Source organism: Pongo pygmaeus, chromosome 13, assembly GCF_028885625.2.
Source record: "Pongo pygmaeus isolate AG05252 chromosome 13, NHGRI_mPonPyg2-v2.0_pri, whole genome shotgun sequence".
NCBI lineage: Eukaryota > Metazoa > Chordata > Mammalia > Primates > Hominidae > Pongo > Pongo pygmaeus.
The window spans coordinates 126979105-126996446 of record NC_072386.2 but is presented as its reverse complement, the minus strand read 5'-3'; the positions used below and the strand labels follow the sequence as shown (position 1 = coordinate 126996446).

Sequence of the window (17342 nt, the reverse complement as noted above, 5' to 3'; positions counted from 1 at the left end):
TGGGCGGGGAGATGGCGTCATCAGACCCTTGGGGGCGGGGCTGCCACGCATGGGCGGGGGCGGGGCCATACCGGCGGGGGCGGGGAGAGAGGGCGGGGTCAGATTGCGGGGGCGGGGCGGAACAGAGCTGGGCGCGCGGGGGCGGGGCCGGGGCCGGGCGCGCCGGCGCACGTGACGGTGGTTGCCAGGGTGAAAGTTCAGCGCGCTGGCGGCACTTCCAATATGGCGGCGGCCGGGGCGGAGGTGGCGCGCAGCCCGGGAATCGGAGCGGGACCTGCGCTGAGAGCCCGGCGCTCGCCCCCGCCGCGGGCCGCACGGCTGCCGCGGCTGCTAGTGCTGCTAGCGGCGGCGGCGGTGGGGCAGGGCGCGGGCGGTGCGGCGCGGCTGTACCGCGCGGGCGAGGACGCCGTGTGGGTGCTGGACAGCGGCAGCGTGCGCGGGGCCACCGCCAACAGCTCGGCCGCGTGGCTCGTGCAGTTCTACTCGTCGTGGTGTGGCCACTGCATCGGCTACGCGCCCACCTGGCGGGCCCTGGCCGGGGATGTGCGAGGTGAGGCGCGCCCCCGCGCGGGGACCCCCGACCCCTGGACCGCGGCCTTCCGGGACCCCTTGCGACCGCCCCAGAAGGCGGGTCCCGGGGCCCCTCCCCCGTTTTTCTTTCCTTACCGCAGAGCCAGCCCCTGCCCCACAGAGGCACCCGACTCGGACCAACCCTGGCCTTTCCAGGGGCAGGGGACTAAGCCAGCTGCTCCCCATGTCTCCCCCAGTTAATCCCCGTTAGATCCTGACGAGTTGGGCTGTCCCAAGTCAAAATGAAACCATTCTCCCGCAGTCCTCACCGCACACTTGGGGATAGGGAAGCCCTCCCGTATCCCAGCTCTCAAAATACCTATGTTTTGAGCCCCAAGAACTTCAGTGACCTTCCAGGCCTCCTACCCTAGCTGTTTCTTGGCGTCCACACACCCCATCCCCAGTGCCCAGAATTCCTGTTCTCTGAGGATCCCTCATTCCTATTCCACACTCGTAGCCACCCCATTCCCTTTAAACCTTCATCATTAACTTTCTGGTTCGGATAGCTGGCCATATAGTGGGTGCTCAAAGTGAACCCACAACTTAGAAATCCAAATACTCTGGAGACTTCTCTATAATACCCCAAAACAACCTATAAAGCAATTTTTTTTAACTCTATAAAGCATTTCATTGGTGGGCTCCTTGATCACAGATGCACAGCCTTTGAGAAATCTTTCACCAAACTGCTGGTAGTGTTCCGCACTTTATTGTTTAGTGCTTTCATCTGGTCGCACGTTGTTAACCAGTCACTCGCGTGCTCTACAGGTCAGAGTTGGCGTGGGAGGGGGCATTCACAACACCCTTCCCTTAAAATGGTATTTAAATCACTGAAGTAGGAGGTCCTCCCGACCCAGTGAGGTTTGGCAGGACTTCCTGTGTTGTGCTAACCTCAAATTACATGTTTCAGTGGGCAAGATCTGTAACAAATTGCTCCTCTTTCTTCCTGCACCTTTGTTTTTATGTCTTACACCCAATCCTGCTGTATTTTTCTCATCGCCAAACAGATTTGTAAAGAAACTTTTTTTTTCAAGTCTAAGTAGGGCTTTTGTATGTCATTGTAAATGGTTATCTTTAAAATGCATTCTCCTCTTAGAGAGCTGGGGCCTTTTGATTCTGATGGATTCCTCCTCTTTGATCTCATGTTTTCTTATGTCCCTGCTGACCTGAGTCAGAACTGAGGTCAGAAACTGGAAGAGATGGACAGAAAAACTGTTCAGTGGGGTTTTTAGACACTGCTTTTAGGAAAACAAACAAGTAATTCAATCATGTAGGGAACCCTTCAGTTCTTGTGTGTTATTCAGTGGCAGAAACAGATATGTTCATTAAAATGCAGGTGGCCCTGGCAGGACTTGGTCACTTTTTTTGTGGGTTTTGGTTTTGATTTTTTTTTTTTCAGTTGAGTCGCTGAAGTCTAAAGATTGTACCAGATTCAAATATTGCAAATTCTGTAACTGAAGCAGCACATAGGCAGCCTTGAGAACTGTCCCTGGAGCTCACAAGGAAGGCCACTCCTGAGAGCCACATAGTAAAATCCATACCCAGTGGTGTGATTAACTCAACTCAGTAAGCCTTACCTTTAGTGGGTCTGACTGTGTTCCCAGTCACGGCGGGAAGAACAGGCTTGGGCCTGAGACTGAGACTGGAGGAGGATATGGCTGAAAGTGAAAGACAGCGGTGGCCTGAGCAGGCAGCAGGGAGAGGGCTTCAGGGAGCCCAGGCAGAGGGTCTTGTTGGCTAAAAAGCCAAACTATAAAATATTGAAAGAGGTTTGTTCTGAGCCAATAAGTGTAGTGGCCATGGCCTGGGGAACAGTGTCAAGAGGTCCTAAGAAAGTGTGCTCTAGGCAGTCACGTTAATTTGATTTTATACATTTTAGGGAGACAGAAGTTATAGGCAGAGAGATGTAAATCAGTACATGTAAGGTATAGGAAGGGGTAGGTTTACAGATCATAGGTGGATTCTGATTGGCAATTGATTGAAAGAGTTAAGCTTTGTCTAAAGACTTGAAGTCAGCAAAGAGAAATGCTTGAGTTAAGCTAAAGGGGCTGTGGAGGCCAAGGTTAAGTAGATGAAGCCTCACAGGCAGCAGCCTTGGGGAGAATAGAGGATAAATGTCTCTTTTCAGACCTGAATGCTGTCAGACTCGTTAAATGTCTCCTAGATCCAGGAAAGACCTAGAAAGGGAGGGAGATTCTCTACAGATGCAAACTTCCCTCACAAAAGACAGCTTTGCAGGACCATTTCAAATATGTCAAGGAAATAAATGTATTTGGGGGTGAAATATTTTGATTTCCTGCAGGGTGTGCTGTCTGTCATGCGGTGCTGTACCCGAGTCAGGCTGGAGCTTGGTGTCGTTGCTGCTGAGGCTGTGCTATCTGTCTGTGACCTCTGTTTCATTCACGCTGGTCAGCTCTGCCTAAACTCCAAAGGGAGGTGGTATAACCAGGCGTGTCTGACCTCCCTTGCCGTCAGGGCCTGGAATTTCTTTCCTCAGGTTGCCCTGGGGTCTCCTTAGCCAAGAGGGGGTTCAGTTCAGTCAGTTAGGGGACTCAGGATTTTCTTTTTGGTTTACAGTCCTGAGAGCCAAGCTGTGCCCATGAGGCTTGTGGGAGGTGGAGGCCGGGTAGAAAGGGATGAAAAGCCCTCGGCACTGAGGAGTCCCCGGAGCTGTTCTAAGGCTGCGACTCTCAAAGTAGGGCCACTTGGGGACTTGTTAGAAATGCCTGCTTCTCAACAGCCCCAGCCCAGACCTGCCAGGTCAGAACTGTCTGCTTGGCGCCTGGCTCCCTGTCTGTCATCCCTGCATGGAGGTGTCCCACAGGGATAGGGCGCCCATTGCCCGTGGCAGTGCAGGGGTCTGGCTGCATGCAGTCATTCCCGTTGTCAACATTCTCATGTTTTCTTATGTCCCTGTTTACCTGACTCAGATCAGTCACCTATGGCCCTGATCAATCACCTGTGACTTAGGTCATCCTGCTGATCCCCTGGGGGCACACAGGCCATGGCTTGGGCCCCTACTTCTACCTAGAGTGTCCAGCCACCTTCTCCCACCAGTCCCCCTGGCCAGCACCCGCCACGCCCTGCGTTCTCCATGCCTGTGGCTGCTGGAGGGGATGGTTAGGTGCGGGCTCTGCTTCCCAGGAGCCTCCAGCTGGACGGAGCAGGACAGGCCAGGGCACCTTTGTTTTCCTCAGAAATTTGGATTGAACTTTAGCTCTTGACTGGCTTTTTCAAGGTTGGGAAAATAAATGTTTTTTCTTATAAGAAGGTGGCTTAAGAAACAAAAGGTGTACTGTTTGGTGTGACCAAGTGTCATTCTAGTGTTTGTGGAGATTTGGCTTAAGCCTGTCACTTCTAAGTACTTTGCAGAACAAAACCTTGTTGAGTTCCTGGAGATCTGTCTGGCAGTGATGGTTGCTGGGTTTGTGATGGAAGATGAGGCACCGGGGCCTGGGGCTACACTTTGGCCCGTCTGACCGGTGAGATCTCCGAAATGCCTCTGCAGTCTTGAGTGGACAAGAGGGTGCACCCTAAAGGCAAGGCCTGTGTCCCCGTGCGCCCTCTGTGGCCCTGGTGCCTGTTCCCTCCTATCTCCTTCACTTGGTCAGCCTGAGAAAACAGGGCAGGCCGCCACCCACAACAGGCTGAGTCCTCCCACACCTGCCCTCAGGAGGGCGGGAACGCTTATGTTGCAGGTGATAGCAAGTGAGGTTGCGTGGGACAGGCCGAGTCCTCCCACACCTGTCCTCAGGAGGGCGGGGGCGCTCATGTTGCAGGTGATAGCACATGAGGTTGCGTGGGATAGTCATGGTCACGCAGCTGAGTGACAGGCCGGGATGGGTGTCCAGGTGTGGGTGACCTGGAGCTATGGCAGTTCATTCCTTTGTCTTTGTAGAGGACAGGTGGGGGTTGGGAGCCGGACACATCCGACATCTCCTGAAGGAAGGGTAGGACACTCTGTGATTGCTGCCAGCTCCTCTGTCCCACTTGGTCTGGTTTCTTGTCTACTTGACTAGGCTGCAGGCTTCTTGGAGATGAATTAGAACTTGGTGTTCCCCACAGGCTCATTATCTGTTTACTGGAAAAAGAAACAATAAGGGCCAGAGGGAGGGGGACATGCAGGTGTCAGCGGGCATCTGGCGGGGCTGACGGCCCATGAGAGCCGCCAGGTGCTCACTGGACTCTGGAGGAGTGGAAGGAGGAAGAATTGGGCAGTGAAGGCCTCCTGTCTCCTTATGGGCCCAGAAATGGCTTAATGCAGCCCCGCTGTGGCGACCACATGAGTATTTTACAGAAAGGATGGTGCATCGGAGCAGCTGGGCTCCACACTGGCCTCCCCAGTGGCTGTGGTTGGTGCGTCTGAGACTACACCGAGAGACCCAGGCCACTTACTTGTTGTTGAAGTAAGATGGGATGGTTCACTAAGAGGGCCTTACGGCCACGTCCAGGGAGCCGTCTCCGCTGTGTCATGCCGGTCGTCGTGCCATGGAGTGACCCAGGTGACCCAGGTCGTAAGCACTGCTTGGGCTTCCCTGATGGAGGACGGGCTGAGGGACTGTCATTTCCTCCCAAGAGATAAACAGCATTGGAATTGCTGTCACCTCGGAGCACCCTTCGAGGCTGAAGAACGTGTAGTTTTGGTTTACCAGAATTGAGTTAAATGCTGGGGATCAAGAGTCCATGGGACCCAGCCCTGCCCTCAGTCCCCAGATGAGGCGACCGTAGCGTGTGCCCGGGTTTTCTCAGACCAGCCCTTGGCAACTTCTAGGTGATTTGTGTTAGGCTCTCTTGGTTGCTAGGTGGGTTTCATTTCTACCCAGGCCTGTTATTCCAAACTTGTGCCTTGAACTTCGAGCTTAGCTAAGAAGAGCTTTGCTCAGCCAAGAGGGGGCTCCACCCAGAGAGGGTCTTCTCCAGGGACTGGTCTGCGGAGTTCGAGACCCCAGCATGGCCCTGACTCAGGAAGGAGAGGCTGCAGTGGAGCTCTGTCCCTTAAACACAGCTCTCTAGTTGCATTTAAACTTGGGAGATTATTTTATCTTTACTGTAATCATTTTCTAGAACTAATTGATACTTGACTATACATTAGACTTCTGTAGGCTTTTTCATTAGAACGTGACAAGCAGCAAAGAGTTAATCTTGTTAGATTCAGTATTAGAGTTATTTGACAAGCACACTTGAAATAAATGTTAGTCTACTATATATAGAAGCTTAATTATTTCCCAAGTATTTTTAAGACTGGAGTCCTAAAATAGCCAGGCTCTTGAGCAGAAGTGAGAATAGGCCTGCGGTCTCATTTCTGCCTCCCTTTGGAACCCCCTGGCTGTGCTGGTTGGGCACCCCCGCCCCTGCCCACACCCTGTGCCTCTCAGCTGGCTCTAACCCCAGAGGCCCAATGAAAGCAGGCCATTTGCATTCTGCTTTAGAGGTTCGGAGCTAGACAGGTGGGCAGAGCAGGAGAAGGGTAGGGTACCCGTTGAATGAGGCCCGTGCCCTGAAGCTGAGCCTATTACGTGTTTTGTATTTGATTGGATAAGATGGACTACCAGATCTTTTGTGTTGCCGTGAATACTGCCCATCTGCCGGGTCCTTGCCGGGACTCCTGGCACCTGTTCAGCTGCTGAGGGCGGCCTGTGTAACGGAAATTCTCCCTCATCTGCTCCGCCTTCCCTGAGCACACGGCCTGGCATTCTTTCAAGGACAGACAAAGGCGTCGTGGGGTGCCCGCATGCCCCTTCACCAGGACCGACCCTGAGTGGGGTGGTGTTGTCGGGAGCGTAGCTCTGCTGAGGCAGGTCGAGGTGCTGCCCCTGCGGACTGGTGGAGCTGGACTTCCCTCGCCCTGCAGTGTGTGCGGGGCCTCTGCGTGAATTCACGCTCCGGGATGAATTTGCGCTGGAAATTCATCTGTTGGGGGAACAAAGCAGGGAGGTCCCCGCCTGAGGAAGCCTGTGCTTTAGAGGGAGCAGCGGACAGTCAACAGGAAGACAAATAAAACAAGGAAGTGGCCGGGGCAGTGGCTCCCGCCTATAATCCCGGTACTTTGAAAGGTGGGAGGATCACTTGAGCCCAGGAGTTCAAGACCAGCCTGGGCAACATAGCAAGATCCCCACTCCTGTGGCCCCAGCCACTTGGGAGGCTGAGATGGGAAGATCACTCGAGCCCAGGAGGTTGAGGCTGCAGTGAGCTGTGATCACCCTCCTATACTCCAGCCTGGGTGACGGAGTGAGACCTGTCTCAAAATAAATAAGTTACCTATAGGTTGTAAGTCCTAGAAAAATGAGCAGACCGATTAGAAAGAAACTGGAGTGGCCCTGGGTGGTAGAGCAAGGCGTCAGAGGGCAGTGACTGGGGAGAGGAGCCGCGAGGTGAAGGCCCTGCCAGGGGCATGGCCAGCACAGAGGACCCGAGAAAGCCAAGACTGCAGTGTCCAGGGGACCTTTTGTTTTAGAGACCAGTCTCTTTGTGTGGTCCGGGTTGGCTTTGAACTCCTGGGCTCAAGGGGCCTTCCTGCCTCAGCGTCCTGAGTAGCTGGGACGATGGGCAGGTACCACCGTGCCCGGCTAAAAGGACTTTGATAGGGCCTTGGTCGCTCAAGGGGGCAACCACGAGGTCCCTGAGGGCCCGGCAGCAGGCAGATGCAGGCTCAGTAAACAGTGCTTGTCTTCTTCCTGAGCAACAGAATGCCAAAGAACGATTTTAAGCAGGGAAACCTGGTTTCTAGGTAAAAATCTCTGGCTGCTCTCTGGAGAACTGAAGGCCAGAAACCAGCGGAGCACAGTGGGATGTGTGGGAGAGGCCAGGCTGCGCGTGGCAGCTGGGGCCTGAGGGGCAGAGGGAGGGTTGGCACAGCCAGGTGGGAGGGGCTGCCCACTGGGCTTACTCAGGGCCCGGATTGCGAGGCAGGAAGGAGGCCCGGAGGCCCGGAGAGCATTGTCTTTGGAAGGCCAGCTCAGGGTTCCCTGAAGTGTGAGGGATCCTCAGGGAACAAAGGGGAAGTCTGTGCCTTCCTGGTGGAATTGTGGTTTCAGGTCATGTAGACAGTGTTTGGGCAAAAGTTACCTAAGGCCATGTCTTGTCTTCTTGGAGCGTGAGAGGGTGCAGGGAGGTGGGCACGCACCCGAGATGCGGAGCAGCACGTTTCGCTCCTGCCCAGGGCACGGCTCTTGTTCCTGCCCCCTGGCTGGTCAGTTTCCCCATCTGGCTAGTTTTCTGCATCCTGTTGCTAAGGAAATATTAGGTAAAACCTGGAAATAGGACAAAAAGCTGAGTCTTGTGTCCTCTCAACATCATGTTGGGGTATTGCACAGGCTCACCCAAGGGCTGTGACCTGGGGGACGGACGTCTGTGTGTTTACCCTGCTGTTCACTGCTGATTAAGGGCCCAGTCTCTGGGGTTACTCGTGAGCTCGCCGACCTCGTCTGTCTGGTAGACAAGGAAAGCCCAAAGGTTGTGGTTTTGTTGCCCCATAGGACAGTTTCTTTGCGCACTGTCCCTGGGGGCAGGTGGCAGTATTCTCTGTGCTCCTCACCTGGCCTCACCCTTTCCTTCAGCAGTCCCAGTGGAAGAACATCGTCGACGCACGTTCACTCTGCGTTCGTGTGAGAATCGTGTGTTTAGCTTTTGGAAAATTCTACTTGGACACTGGCACAGGACGGGCTCCAGGTGACACTGGCCCAGGACGGGCTCCAGGTGTCGCCGGCACAGGATGGGCTCCAGGTGTGACACAGGACGGGTTCCAGGTGACGCCGGCCCAGGCCAAGCTCCAGGTGTGGCACAGGACGGGCTCCAGGTGTGGCACAGGACGGGCTCCAGGTGTGGCACAGGATGGGCTCCAGGTGATGCCGGCCCAGGACGGGCTCCAGGTGTGGCCCAGGACGGGCTCCAGGTGTGGCACAGGACGGGCTCCAGGTGTGGCACAGGATGGGCTCCAGGTGACGCTGGCCCAGGAAAGGCTCCAGGTGTGGCACAAGACAGGCTCCAGGTGTGGCACAGGACGGGCACCAGGTGTGGCACAGGACGGGCTCCAGGTGACGCTGGCTCAGGACAGGCTCCAGGTGTGGCACAGAACGGGCTCCAGGTGACGCCGGCCCAGGAAGGGCTCCAGGTGTGGCCCAGGACAGGCTCCAGGTGACACCGGCCCAGGAAGGGCTCCAGGTGTGGCCCAGGACAGGCTCCAGGTGACATCAGCCCAGGACGGGCTCCAGGTGTGGCACAGGACAGGCTCCAGGTGTGGCACAGGATGGGCTCCAGGTGATGCAGGCCCAGGACAGGCTCCAGGTGTGGCACAGGACGGGCACCAGGTGATGCAGGCCCAGGACAGGCTCCAGGTGTGGCACAGGACGGGCTCCGGGTGATGCAGGCCCAGGACAGGCTCCAGGTGACGCCGGCCCAGGACGGGCTCCAGGTGTGGCACAGGACGGGCACCAGGTGATGCAGGCCCAGGACAGGCTCCAGGTGTGGCACAGGATGGGCTCCAGGTGATGCAGGCCCAGGACGGGCTCCAGGTGTGGCACAGGATGGGCTCCAGGTGACGCCGGCCCAGGACAGGCTCCAGGTGTGGCACAGGATGGGCTCCAGGTGACGCAGGCCCAGGACGGGCTCCAGGTGTGGCACAGGATGGGCTCCAGGTGACACCGGCCCAGGACAGGCTCCAGGTGTGGCATAAGATGGGCTCCAGGTGACGCCGGCCCAGGACAGGCTCCAGGTGTGGCACAGGATGGGCACCAGGTGATGCAGGCCCAGGAGGGGCTCCAGGTGTTGCCGGCACAGGACGGACACCAGGTGATGCAGGCCCAGGACGGGCTCCAGGTGTTGCCGGCACAGGACGGGCACCAGGTGACTCAGGCCCAGGAGGGGCTCCAGGTGACGCAGGCCCAGGACGGGCTCCAGGTGACACTGGCACAGGACGGGCTTCAGATGTGCACTCCTGATGCTGGGAATTCACCCGTTATTTTATTTATCAGAGGTGTCAAGGTGGAGTGTACCCATGTAAGTCTCGGGGCGCACGCTGGGTTTTGCAGCACCCGTTTGGCCAGGAGTCCTGTGGTTCAGGTGATGCTGCAGCGCTGGCTCTTCCTGCTGTCGTGAGGAAAGCCTCAGATTGGCCAAAACTCGAGGGAAAGCAAGGTGGGTTTTTTTTGTCTTCTTTATTTAAGCTGGTAGCTGCGGCCTGTTTCAGAGGGCGGGTTCCACCTGTGGATGTCCATCCAGTCCGGCTGAAGGAGAAACATCACCATTGCCACCTAGCATCTGCCCCATCTCCGCACACTGCGCATCTCCCCAGGGGCCGGCGCACAGCCCTCTGTCCTTGGGTGGCAGCCAGTCCTGTCTCCGGGTGCCCCATGGAGGAGAGCTGTCTACGTGGCTCTCTGTGCGGAGCAGGGAGTGGGGAGGAGGTGGGGAAGGTCAGGAGCATTGTGACGACACCTGGGACAGCTGAGTGGAGGTGGTGGGTGGCAGGTGGTTTGCAGAGTCTAGACTGGGAGAGGTCCAGGTTGACTTGGGGTGCAGCCCCCCTCCCGGCCCTGACCCTGACTGCCGGTGACTTCGGACCCAGAGGGAGACTGGCTGCTCCCTCAGCTAAGGTGGCTGTGAAGTTCCATACATGATCCTTACGATGGAAACTGCTCTCCACAGCCCAGTTCCTCCCGAAGCTGAGGCCAGAGAGCGTCGCTGGTGAAAATGTTTGTAGAGCAAGTGCCTGCGGGTGCTGAGCTGGAGAGACCCATGCCCTTCTGTGTGCACAGAGTCCGTGGCCTTGGATGTGGAGAAGAGACAGCTCAGCCTTGGCCCCCACTGGGCCATGCTGCCTCTGTAGCCACCAGAGCTTCACGGGTCGCCTGGGTGTGACCCAGCCCGAGGGTGAGGGGAGCAGGTGGTCTTCAGGGCTCTGGCTGATGCCAACGCTCTATGCTTGCTGGCCACCCAGCTCACTGGCCACCCGTCTTCCTTCACTCGGATGTCGTGGTGTTTATGAGTTCTCCACACACATCAGTGGCTGCCCATGGCTGTTGAGACAAAGAACAAAGTCTGCACCAAGATCTGCAGCCTTGTGTGAACCGGCCCGAGCCCCACTCAGGGCTTCCCCTCGTCTTCTGTATGACGATGCCCCTGACTCCAGATGCTCCCGCGGCCGCCTGCCCTTCTGCTCTGCCAGCCTGAGTTGTCTTCTCTCCTTCTCTCCTTCCTTGGTCGTCACTCCCGGTAAGGGCCCGGCAGTGTCCCTGGTCCCGCATCCCCAGCACACGCTTGTCAGTCCCTGCAGGTGTGGCCGTCGCGGGGGCATGGCCTTCGAGTGGGCATGTTGGTCCCGGCCCTGCTCTGGGGGGTGTGCTGTGCCAGCACTCGTGCCTTTGACCCGGCCGATCCTCACGCTGCCCTTGGGAGATGGGTCTTCCTTGGCCTCTCCATTTAACAGATGGAGCAACTGAGGCAAGAAGAGATTGTGACTTGCCCCAATTCTCAAAACCCAGTAAGCAGCAGAGCCGGCTGTGAAGCTGGACCGCCTGGCTGGGTCTCCACCTGGAAGGGAGGGTCTGCTGAGCACGGGCCGTGGGTCAGGGTAGACTCCCAGATGAAGTGGCATTCGGATGGAGACCTGGAAGGCAAATAGGAACAAGCCTGGTAAAGGGAGCGGGGGTCACACAGTCCAGGTGTGTGGGGACACGACAGAGCAAGACTCGCCTGTGGTCGCTGGGGTGTGGCGCGATGAGGCTGGGGCGGGCGCAGTGGAGCTGGGGGCCTCGTGGAGACCAGCCTTGCTCCCAAGCCGGGGGTGGCCATCGGGGCTTCCTCCAGGGCCCTGCTTCCGTCTCCGCCTGCTGGTGCGAGGTCCACAGGAAAGGTCTTAGTGACAGCAGCCTCACGCCCAGGAAGGCTCCTGGGTGCCAACGTGCTAGCCCTGAAGGGGCTATGTGAACTCGTGTCACCTTTTTCTCCACTAAGTGTCTCTGTCAGGCCAAAAAGAATTTGCCACCGTTGCTCTAGGTTGGTGCGTTGTCAACGCTGAGCTGGAGAAGGTGTGGGACGTCTGCCGGACGTCTGGGCAGCCCTCCAGGGGGTCAGTTAGAAGGGTAGCACTCCTGTTACGTGTGCAGTTGACCCTCAGACAACTTTGGGGCTGGGGGTGCCAGCTCCTGTACAGTCAAAAATGTGTATATAACCTGCGACTCTCCAAAAACGGAGCTCATAGCCCACCGTCGACTGCAAGCCTTACCAGTAACAAACGGTCGATTGACACAAACTCTGTGTGTTACACGTGTTCTGTACTGTGTTCTTACAGTAAAGGAAGCTAGAGAAGATGGTCGCACAAAAGAGAAGTAGGCCTTCTGCTCAGGAAATGTCCCAGGTGGAGCCTCATAAAGACCTTTGTCCTGCCCAGGCTGCCCCAGGTGGAGCCTCATGAAGGCCTTTGTCCTGGCCAGGCTGCCCCAGGTGGCAGCGGCAGAGGAGGTAGAGGCAGTAGAGGGGAGGCAGGCGTGTTGTGTGTCACTTCATGGAGGTATGTCGTGCCTTCTGTCTGGCTTTTTTGCTTTTTATTTCTCTAAACTGTTTCCGTGTGGTCCCAGTCCTCCTTCCACTGTTTGCTGTAGTTTTAGTGCCTGTTTTAGAAAAGGGTCCATGTCATAGAAGAAACCAAAAGCCGTCTTGAGTGATGAGAGCCCTGCCAGGTGATGTGGTGCGTTTGTGTTTGGCACTGGTTAGGAGGCACTTGGCTCCACAGCGTCGTCTTCTGTTCTCTTGAGTTTCTCCACAATTCGTCTCATGGAACCCTTCTTCCCTACCTTTTTGGCCACATCCACAACCTCTCATGGTTTCCTTGATTGGCTCTGTCATAAATCCTGTGAGGTCAGGCACAGCCTGTGGACAGTTTTCTCCAGCGGAAGTTTGTTTGGGCTCGACAGCCTTCACGGCTCTTCCCGTAACAACGATGGCGTCTTCAGTGGTGCAGTCCTTCCAGCTGTCATGATGCTCCCTCTGTGAGGTTCTCTGCCACCGCGTTGGCCATCCTGAGAGGACTGTATAATGAGCCCTAAAGGGCCTTAGGACCCCAGATCTAGAGTAAGGCCCATTGTGTTTGGGGAGCAGGTAGACTGATGAAGCCAGCCTTCGTTGTTGAACTCATGAGTTCTTCGTGGCCAGGGGCATTCAGCAAGATCAAATCACTGTAAAAGGCAGTCCCTTACTGGAAGGTACTTCCTGGCTTCAGGGACAAAGATCCGTGGAACCACTCCGGAAAAGTGTTTCTCGTTGCCCGGGCCTTCTCGTGCAACCAGAAGACTGGCAGCTGCTGTTTGTCTTTCTTGTTCGAGGCTCAGGGTTAGCGGCTTTATAGCTAAGGGCAGTCCTGCCGATACACCCGGCAGCATGTGCACAAACAGCAGAGTCGGCCTCTCCCGGCCAGTGCTCGCTCCTCTTCCTTCCTAATTCATGTCCTTTGTGGCATTTTTTTCCCGAATAGGGCACTTTTCGCCTGCATCAAAATACCTGTTCAGGCAGATGTCCTTTCTCCTCCATGATTTTTTTTTCTTTTTTTTTTTCTTTGAGACAGGGTCTCACTCTACCCAGGCTGGAGTGCAGTGGTGCAATCTCGGCTCACCGCAGCCTTGACCTCCCGAGCTCAAGTAGTTCTCCCATTTCAACCTGCTGAGTAGCTGGGACCACCGTGCCTGGCTAATTTTAAAATTTTTTGCAGAGACAGGGTCTCCCTATGTTGCCCAGGCTGGTCGTAAACTCCTGGGCTCAACTGACCCACCGGCCTCAGCCTCCCAAAGTGCGAGCATACAGCTAAGTCGGAGCCTCCAGGCCCCGACTTAGCTGTATCCTGACAGTGGTTTACCTTTCTCTCTACTGTGAATGGTGCTGTGTGTGGTCTGTAAGTTTTGTGTGTGTGGGTTTTGATGCATTGTAACTTTTTATAATAGATTTGTATATATTTTGTGGTAGTAATTGATAAAACAGCATCTACATATGGTCTCTGCATTCACGACATGCCTTTTCTTAATTTTTTGGATTTTTTTAGGCCATGTGGCTCATCCGCAAGTTTTTTCAAATTGTCGCATATCTCCAAAAAATTTCCCAGTACATTTGTTGAAAAAATGTGCGTATTTAAGTGGACACACGCAGTTTAAAGACATATTGGTCAAGGTGACCCCTTCCCGTGTGTCACGAAGAGGAGGGGACAGGAGGTGAGGGAGGCTGCCCGCCCTGTGCGGAAAGCGCTCACTGCACAGCCTCAACGGTTCCTGCAAACTGCCACGCGAAGCGCAGGGGAGACGGCAGGTCCTCAGATAACGACATTTCTGTCAACATCATTTCCTTATAACATGGATGAGAGAAAAAAACTGGTTTTGTTATGTGTCTTTCTGCTTCAAGCCACCGTTTCCAGGAGCCTGTCAGTGACATGAAGTGAGGACTTCTGTAGTTCCTCTGCCTCCCTTTTTATGTGTCTGAGGGTCAGTGGGTGGGACAGTTCCAGAGCAGAGGTTCCTCTTCGCTGGGAGAGCCTAGCAGACGGGACCCGCAAAGGAGGCGGAGAGGGTGGAGGGGGTGGAAGGGGCGGAGTGCCGGCCCTGAGGCTCACTCTCCCTCTCTCGGCCTCTGAGGGCTTGGAGCTCGGTGTCCTCATCTGCCAAGTAGGGGCGATGACATTCACACCACAGCCTTTGATGGAAGCTCAAAAGGAATGAGGTGGGTCCGAGTGCTTCTAAAGCGTTAAGGGCTGAAGAAACCTCACAGAGGCCGTGGTAGCAGGCTGGGTAAGGAGCGGTCACTGTGGGGCTGTGAGGGGCAGTGCCCTTCTGCCGCGTCGTTTCGCGCAACCCCCTGAGCACTGGCCAGGGCCCTCCTGTGTGTGGGGATGGGCTGCCAGGCTGATTGGACACGGATCCCTGCCTTCCAAGGGCAGAGCCCTCTGGTCTAGTGGAGAGACAGTGTGAAATATGTTGGGGAGATGATAATTTGCTTCTGCAAAGCCTTGGTTTTCTACATGTTGAAGGAGGCAGCGTGTCCTGCGGGAGCCTTTGTAAGGGAATTGGTGGAATGATTACTCCACAGGTGTTTGTCTCAGGGTGTAGCGAGTGCATGTTTGGGCTGCAGCATCTGACCTGCGTGACGGGGAGTCTTCATTCACCACGGTAGGATGGGGGCGTATTCTGGTCACACGCTAGTTGGAGTCGGGCACGCCTGTTAGGACGTTTGCCCTCCACGCTCGAGGTGTGCGCTCTGTGGACCTGACGGACTTTGGAGCCTTCCTCGGCCTCTGCGAGCATCAGCTTCCCCCTCTGTAGGATCCTGCATTTGTCACCAGGCCACTCCCATGGTAGATAATTTGGTCAGAAAGCTTTGTCAACTGTAAAGGGCTGTGTAAATTTACTTCCCATGGAAACAAGGCTGGTTGGAGGCTTTTCCTGCCAGTGAAACTAGGCCTGAGCAGGGGGTCAGGGAAGGCCTTGCTGAGGTGTTACCTGTGTTCAAATTGTGAAATAGATGGGAAAGCAACCAGGAACAGATCAGTGGAAAGAGTTCCACCAGGGAGGAGACGGGGCAGAGGCCCCGGGGTGGTGGGACAGAGGTCAGGCCCGTGCATGGCTGGAGGGGAGAGGAGACGACAAGTGAGTGGAGCAGTGCTGGGTCTGGCGGATCCTCCGGAGGCCGGGACTCTCCCAGGCGCCTTCCAGCTTGGTTCAGAATGTTAGAATTATGTACTTAAGTCTTGATTTGAATGTTTACTTTCTTATCATGGAAGACTAACAGGTAGAAACAACCAGCAGACGTTTGGTCTTGGGAATCTGAAGCCTCATTGGAGAGAGACAGAGCCTGTGAAAAGCCAGTGACGGGGTGGATTTGTGGCCCGACGTGATGAGGATGCCGTCACGGATGCCGACTACTGAGGCTCACGTGTTTTTGGGCAGCGCCCTGCGGTGGATGAGCTGGATGGGAGTGGGGCACAGGAATCAGGGAGCAGTTGTGAGGCCTGGATCGGATCGTGCCTCCGTTCCTCATGGGCTCAGCCCTTTGGCACCTGGGATTCTGCATTCCAGGTGTTACAGAGTTGTTTACTGCAGGGCTGACAGCCATTCCCACCAGCCACATTTGAACTGTTCACATTCTCTCTAGCGCTGCCTGAGATTCAGGAGTTATTTAATTTTAGGTTTTTTTGAGACAGAGTCTCGCTCTGACGCCAGGCTGGAGTGCAGTGGCGCTATCTTGGCTCACTGCAGCCTCCTCCTCCCAGGTTCACGCCATTCTCTTGCCTCAGCCTCCCGAGTAGCTGGGACTACAGGCGCGCACCACCACGCCCAGCTAATTTTTGTATTTTTAGTAGAGACGGGGTTTTACCATATTGGCCAGGATGGTCTCTATCTCTTGACCTCGTGATCCGCCCGCCTCAACCTCCCAGAGTGCTGGGATTACAGGCATGAGCCACCGTGCCCGGCCAGGAGGGTTATTTAAAAAGAGCAGCACCACCTGGCCTGGGCCCAGACTGTCCAAATGGCCTTTGCCTCAGGTGCTGGGAGAGTTCCACGGCCGCTGTGCAGGGCACTGTGCTGCCACCTTGTACCAGGATCCGCAGGAAGATAGAAACTAGGAAAAATGCAGGAGAGGTGGCCAGAGGAGAGCAGGGTGTGATGCGGCCAGTGAGTGCCTGAGGCAGTGGGGATGTGCTGTGTGTTTGTGTAGGTAACATGCCCTAAGACAAATCTGAGAAACCACAGATGGGACCAGACCCCACCGTGAAAACCAAATCCTGGCGAACATCTTGGAACGTTTTCTTCTTCCTGTCTTTTGTTTTTGCCGTTTCTAGGCCGGCTTGATCATGTCACACGGCCGTGATTCTGTTGTGTGTGCTGCAGTCTGGGCTCTCAGAGCAACTTTTTGTTTTCTTACGTGTTCTTTCTGGGCACAAAGGTGCTTTTTTTAAAAAAAGTGTGGAATAAAAATGTGTTATAGAAATTCCCAAAAACAGAATGAAACCATGTGGAATTGTGAGCCAGATAAAAGGCCACAGAAATGAGACACTTTGCCAGGATGCACACGGGCTGAGGAGCTGGGGCTGAGAAGGGGTCCGCCCATGAGCTGCCCACGGCGGGGCTGCTGGGAGCACCTTCTGTTTCCGCATCCCCTGCCGTCTGCTGCGCTCACTGGGTGAGAGCATGAACCCTTCTTCCTCAGTTCCATGAGGAAGGTGTGGCCAGGGATGCAGAGAGCTCGTGTGGCTTCTCCCTCATCCACTGAAAGTGGCCTCAAAACATGAATTGGTTTCACTTAGCCAGTGTAAGCAGGAACGGTATTTGGTCATTGTTTCTGAAAGAGGCTTCTTTTTTTTTTTTTAATTACAGAGAGAAAAGGCCAGTATCTTAAACAAAGCTGTGGTATATTACGTAGAAAAATAGCAATCTGAACCGCTAACACACACAAGCCTTCATATTTGTATGGAGTCTGGTAATATGTTCCGTCTCTTCCAGGCATGCTTTTAACAGAACCTCTGAAGTTTGAGATCATAGCTTGCTCTCAGAAAAGACTTCTTACTCTTTTTTACATGATTTATAGTCGAATCATTGATTTAGACAAGTAGTCAGAATCAGAATACAAGGCAACAGAGAGCTTCATCAGTATCTCAGTGACAGGCAGACATAACGTTCCCTCCCGTTCAGAAATCACTGGGCTTCCGGTCACAAGGCTGTGCCAGAGCAGCACCCCACGTGGCTGGCTCCATTCCTCCAGGCAGGTCCATTTGCTGGGCGCCTGCGTCTCGCCTCTGCATCTGC

At 55.3% G+C, this 17342-nt stretch overlaps 1 protein-coding gene across 1 annotated transcript in view; it reads left to right on the top strand.

The window, feature by feature from the left end:
• The first annotated feature begins 201 nt into the window (after positions 1-201).
• Positions 202-17342, top strand: part of QSOX2 (quiescin sulfhydryl oxidase 2) — a 39766-nt gene continuing 22625 nt past the window's right edge. The window contains exon 1 of the mRNA XM_054501894.2: positions 202-550. Within this exon, the coding sequence (XP_054357869.1) occupies positions 223-550 (328 nt within the window). The 5' untranslated portion in view covers positions 202-222. The remainder of the gene's footprint in view (positions 551-17342) is intronic.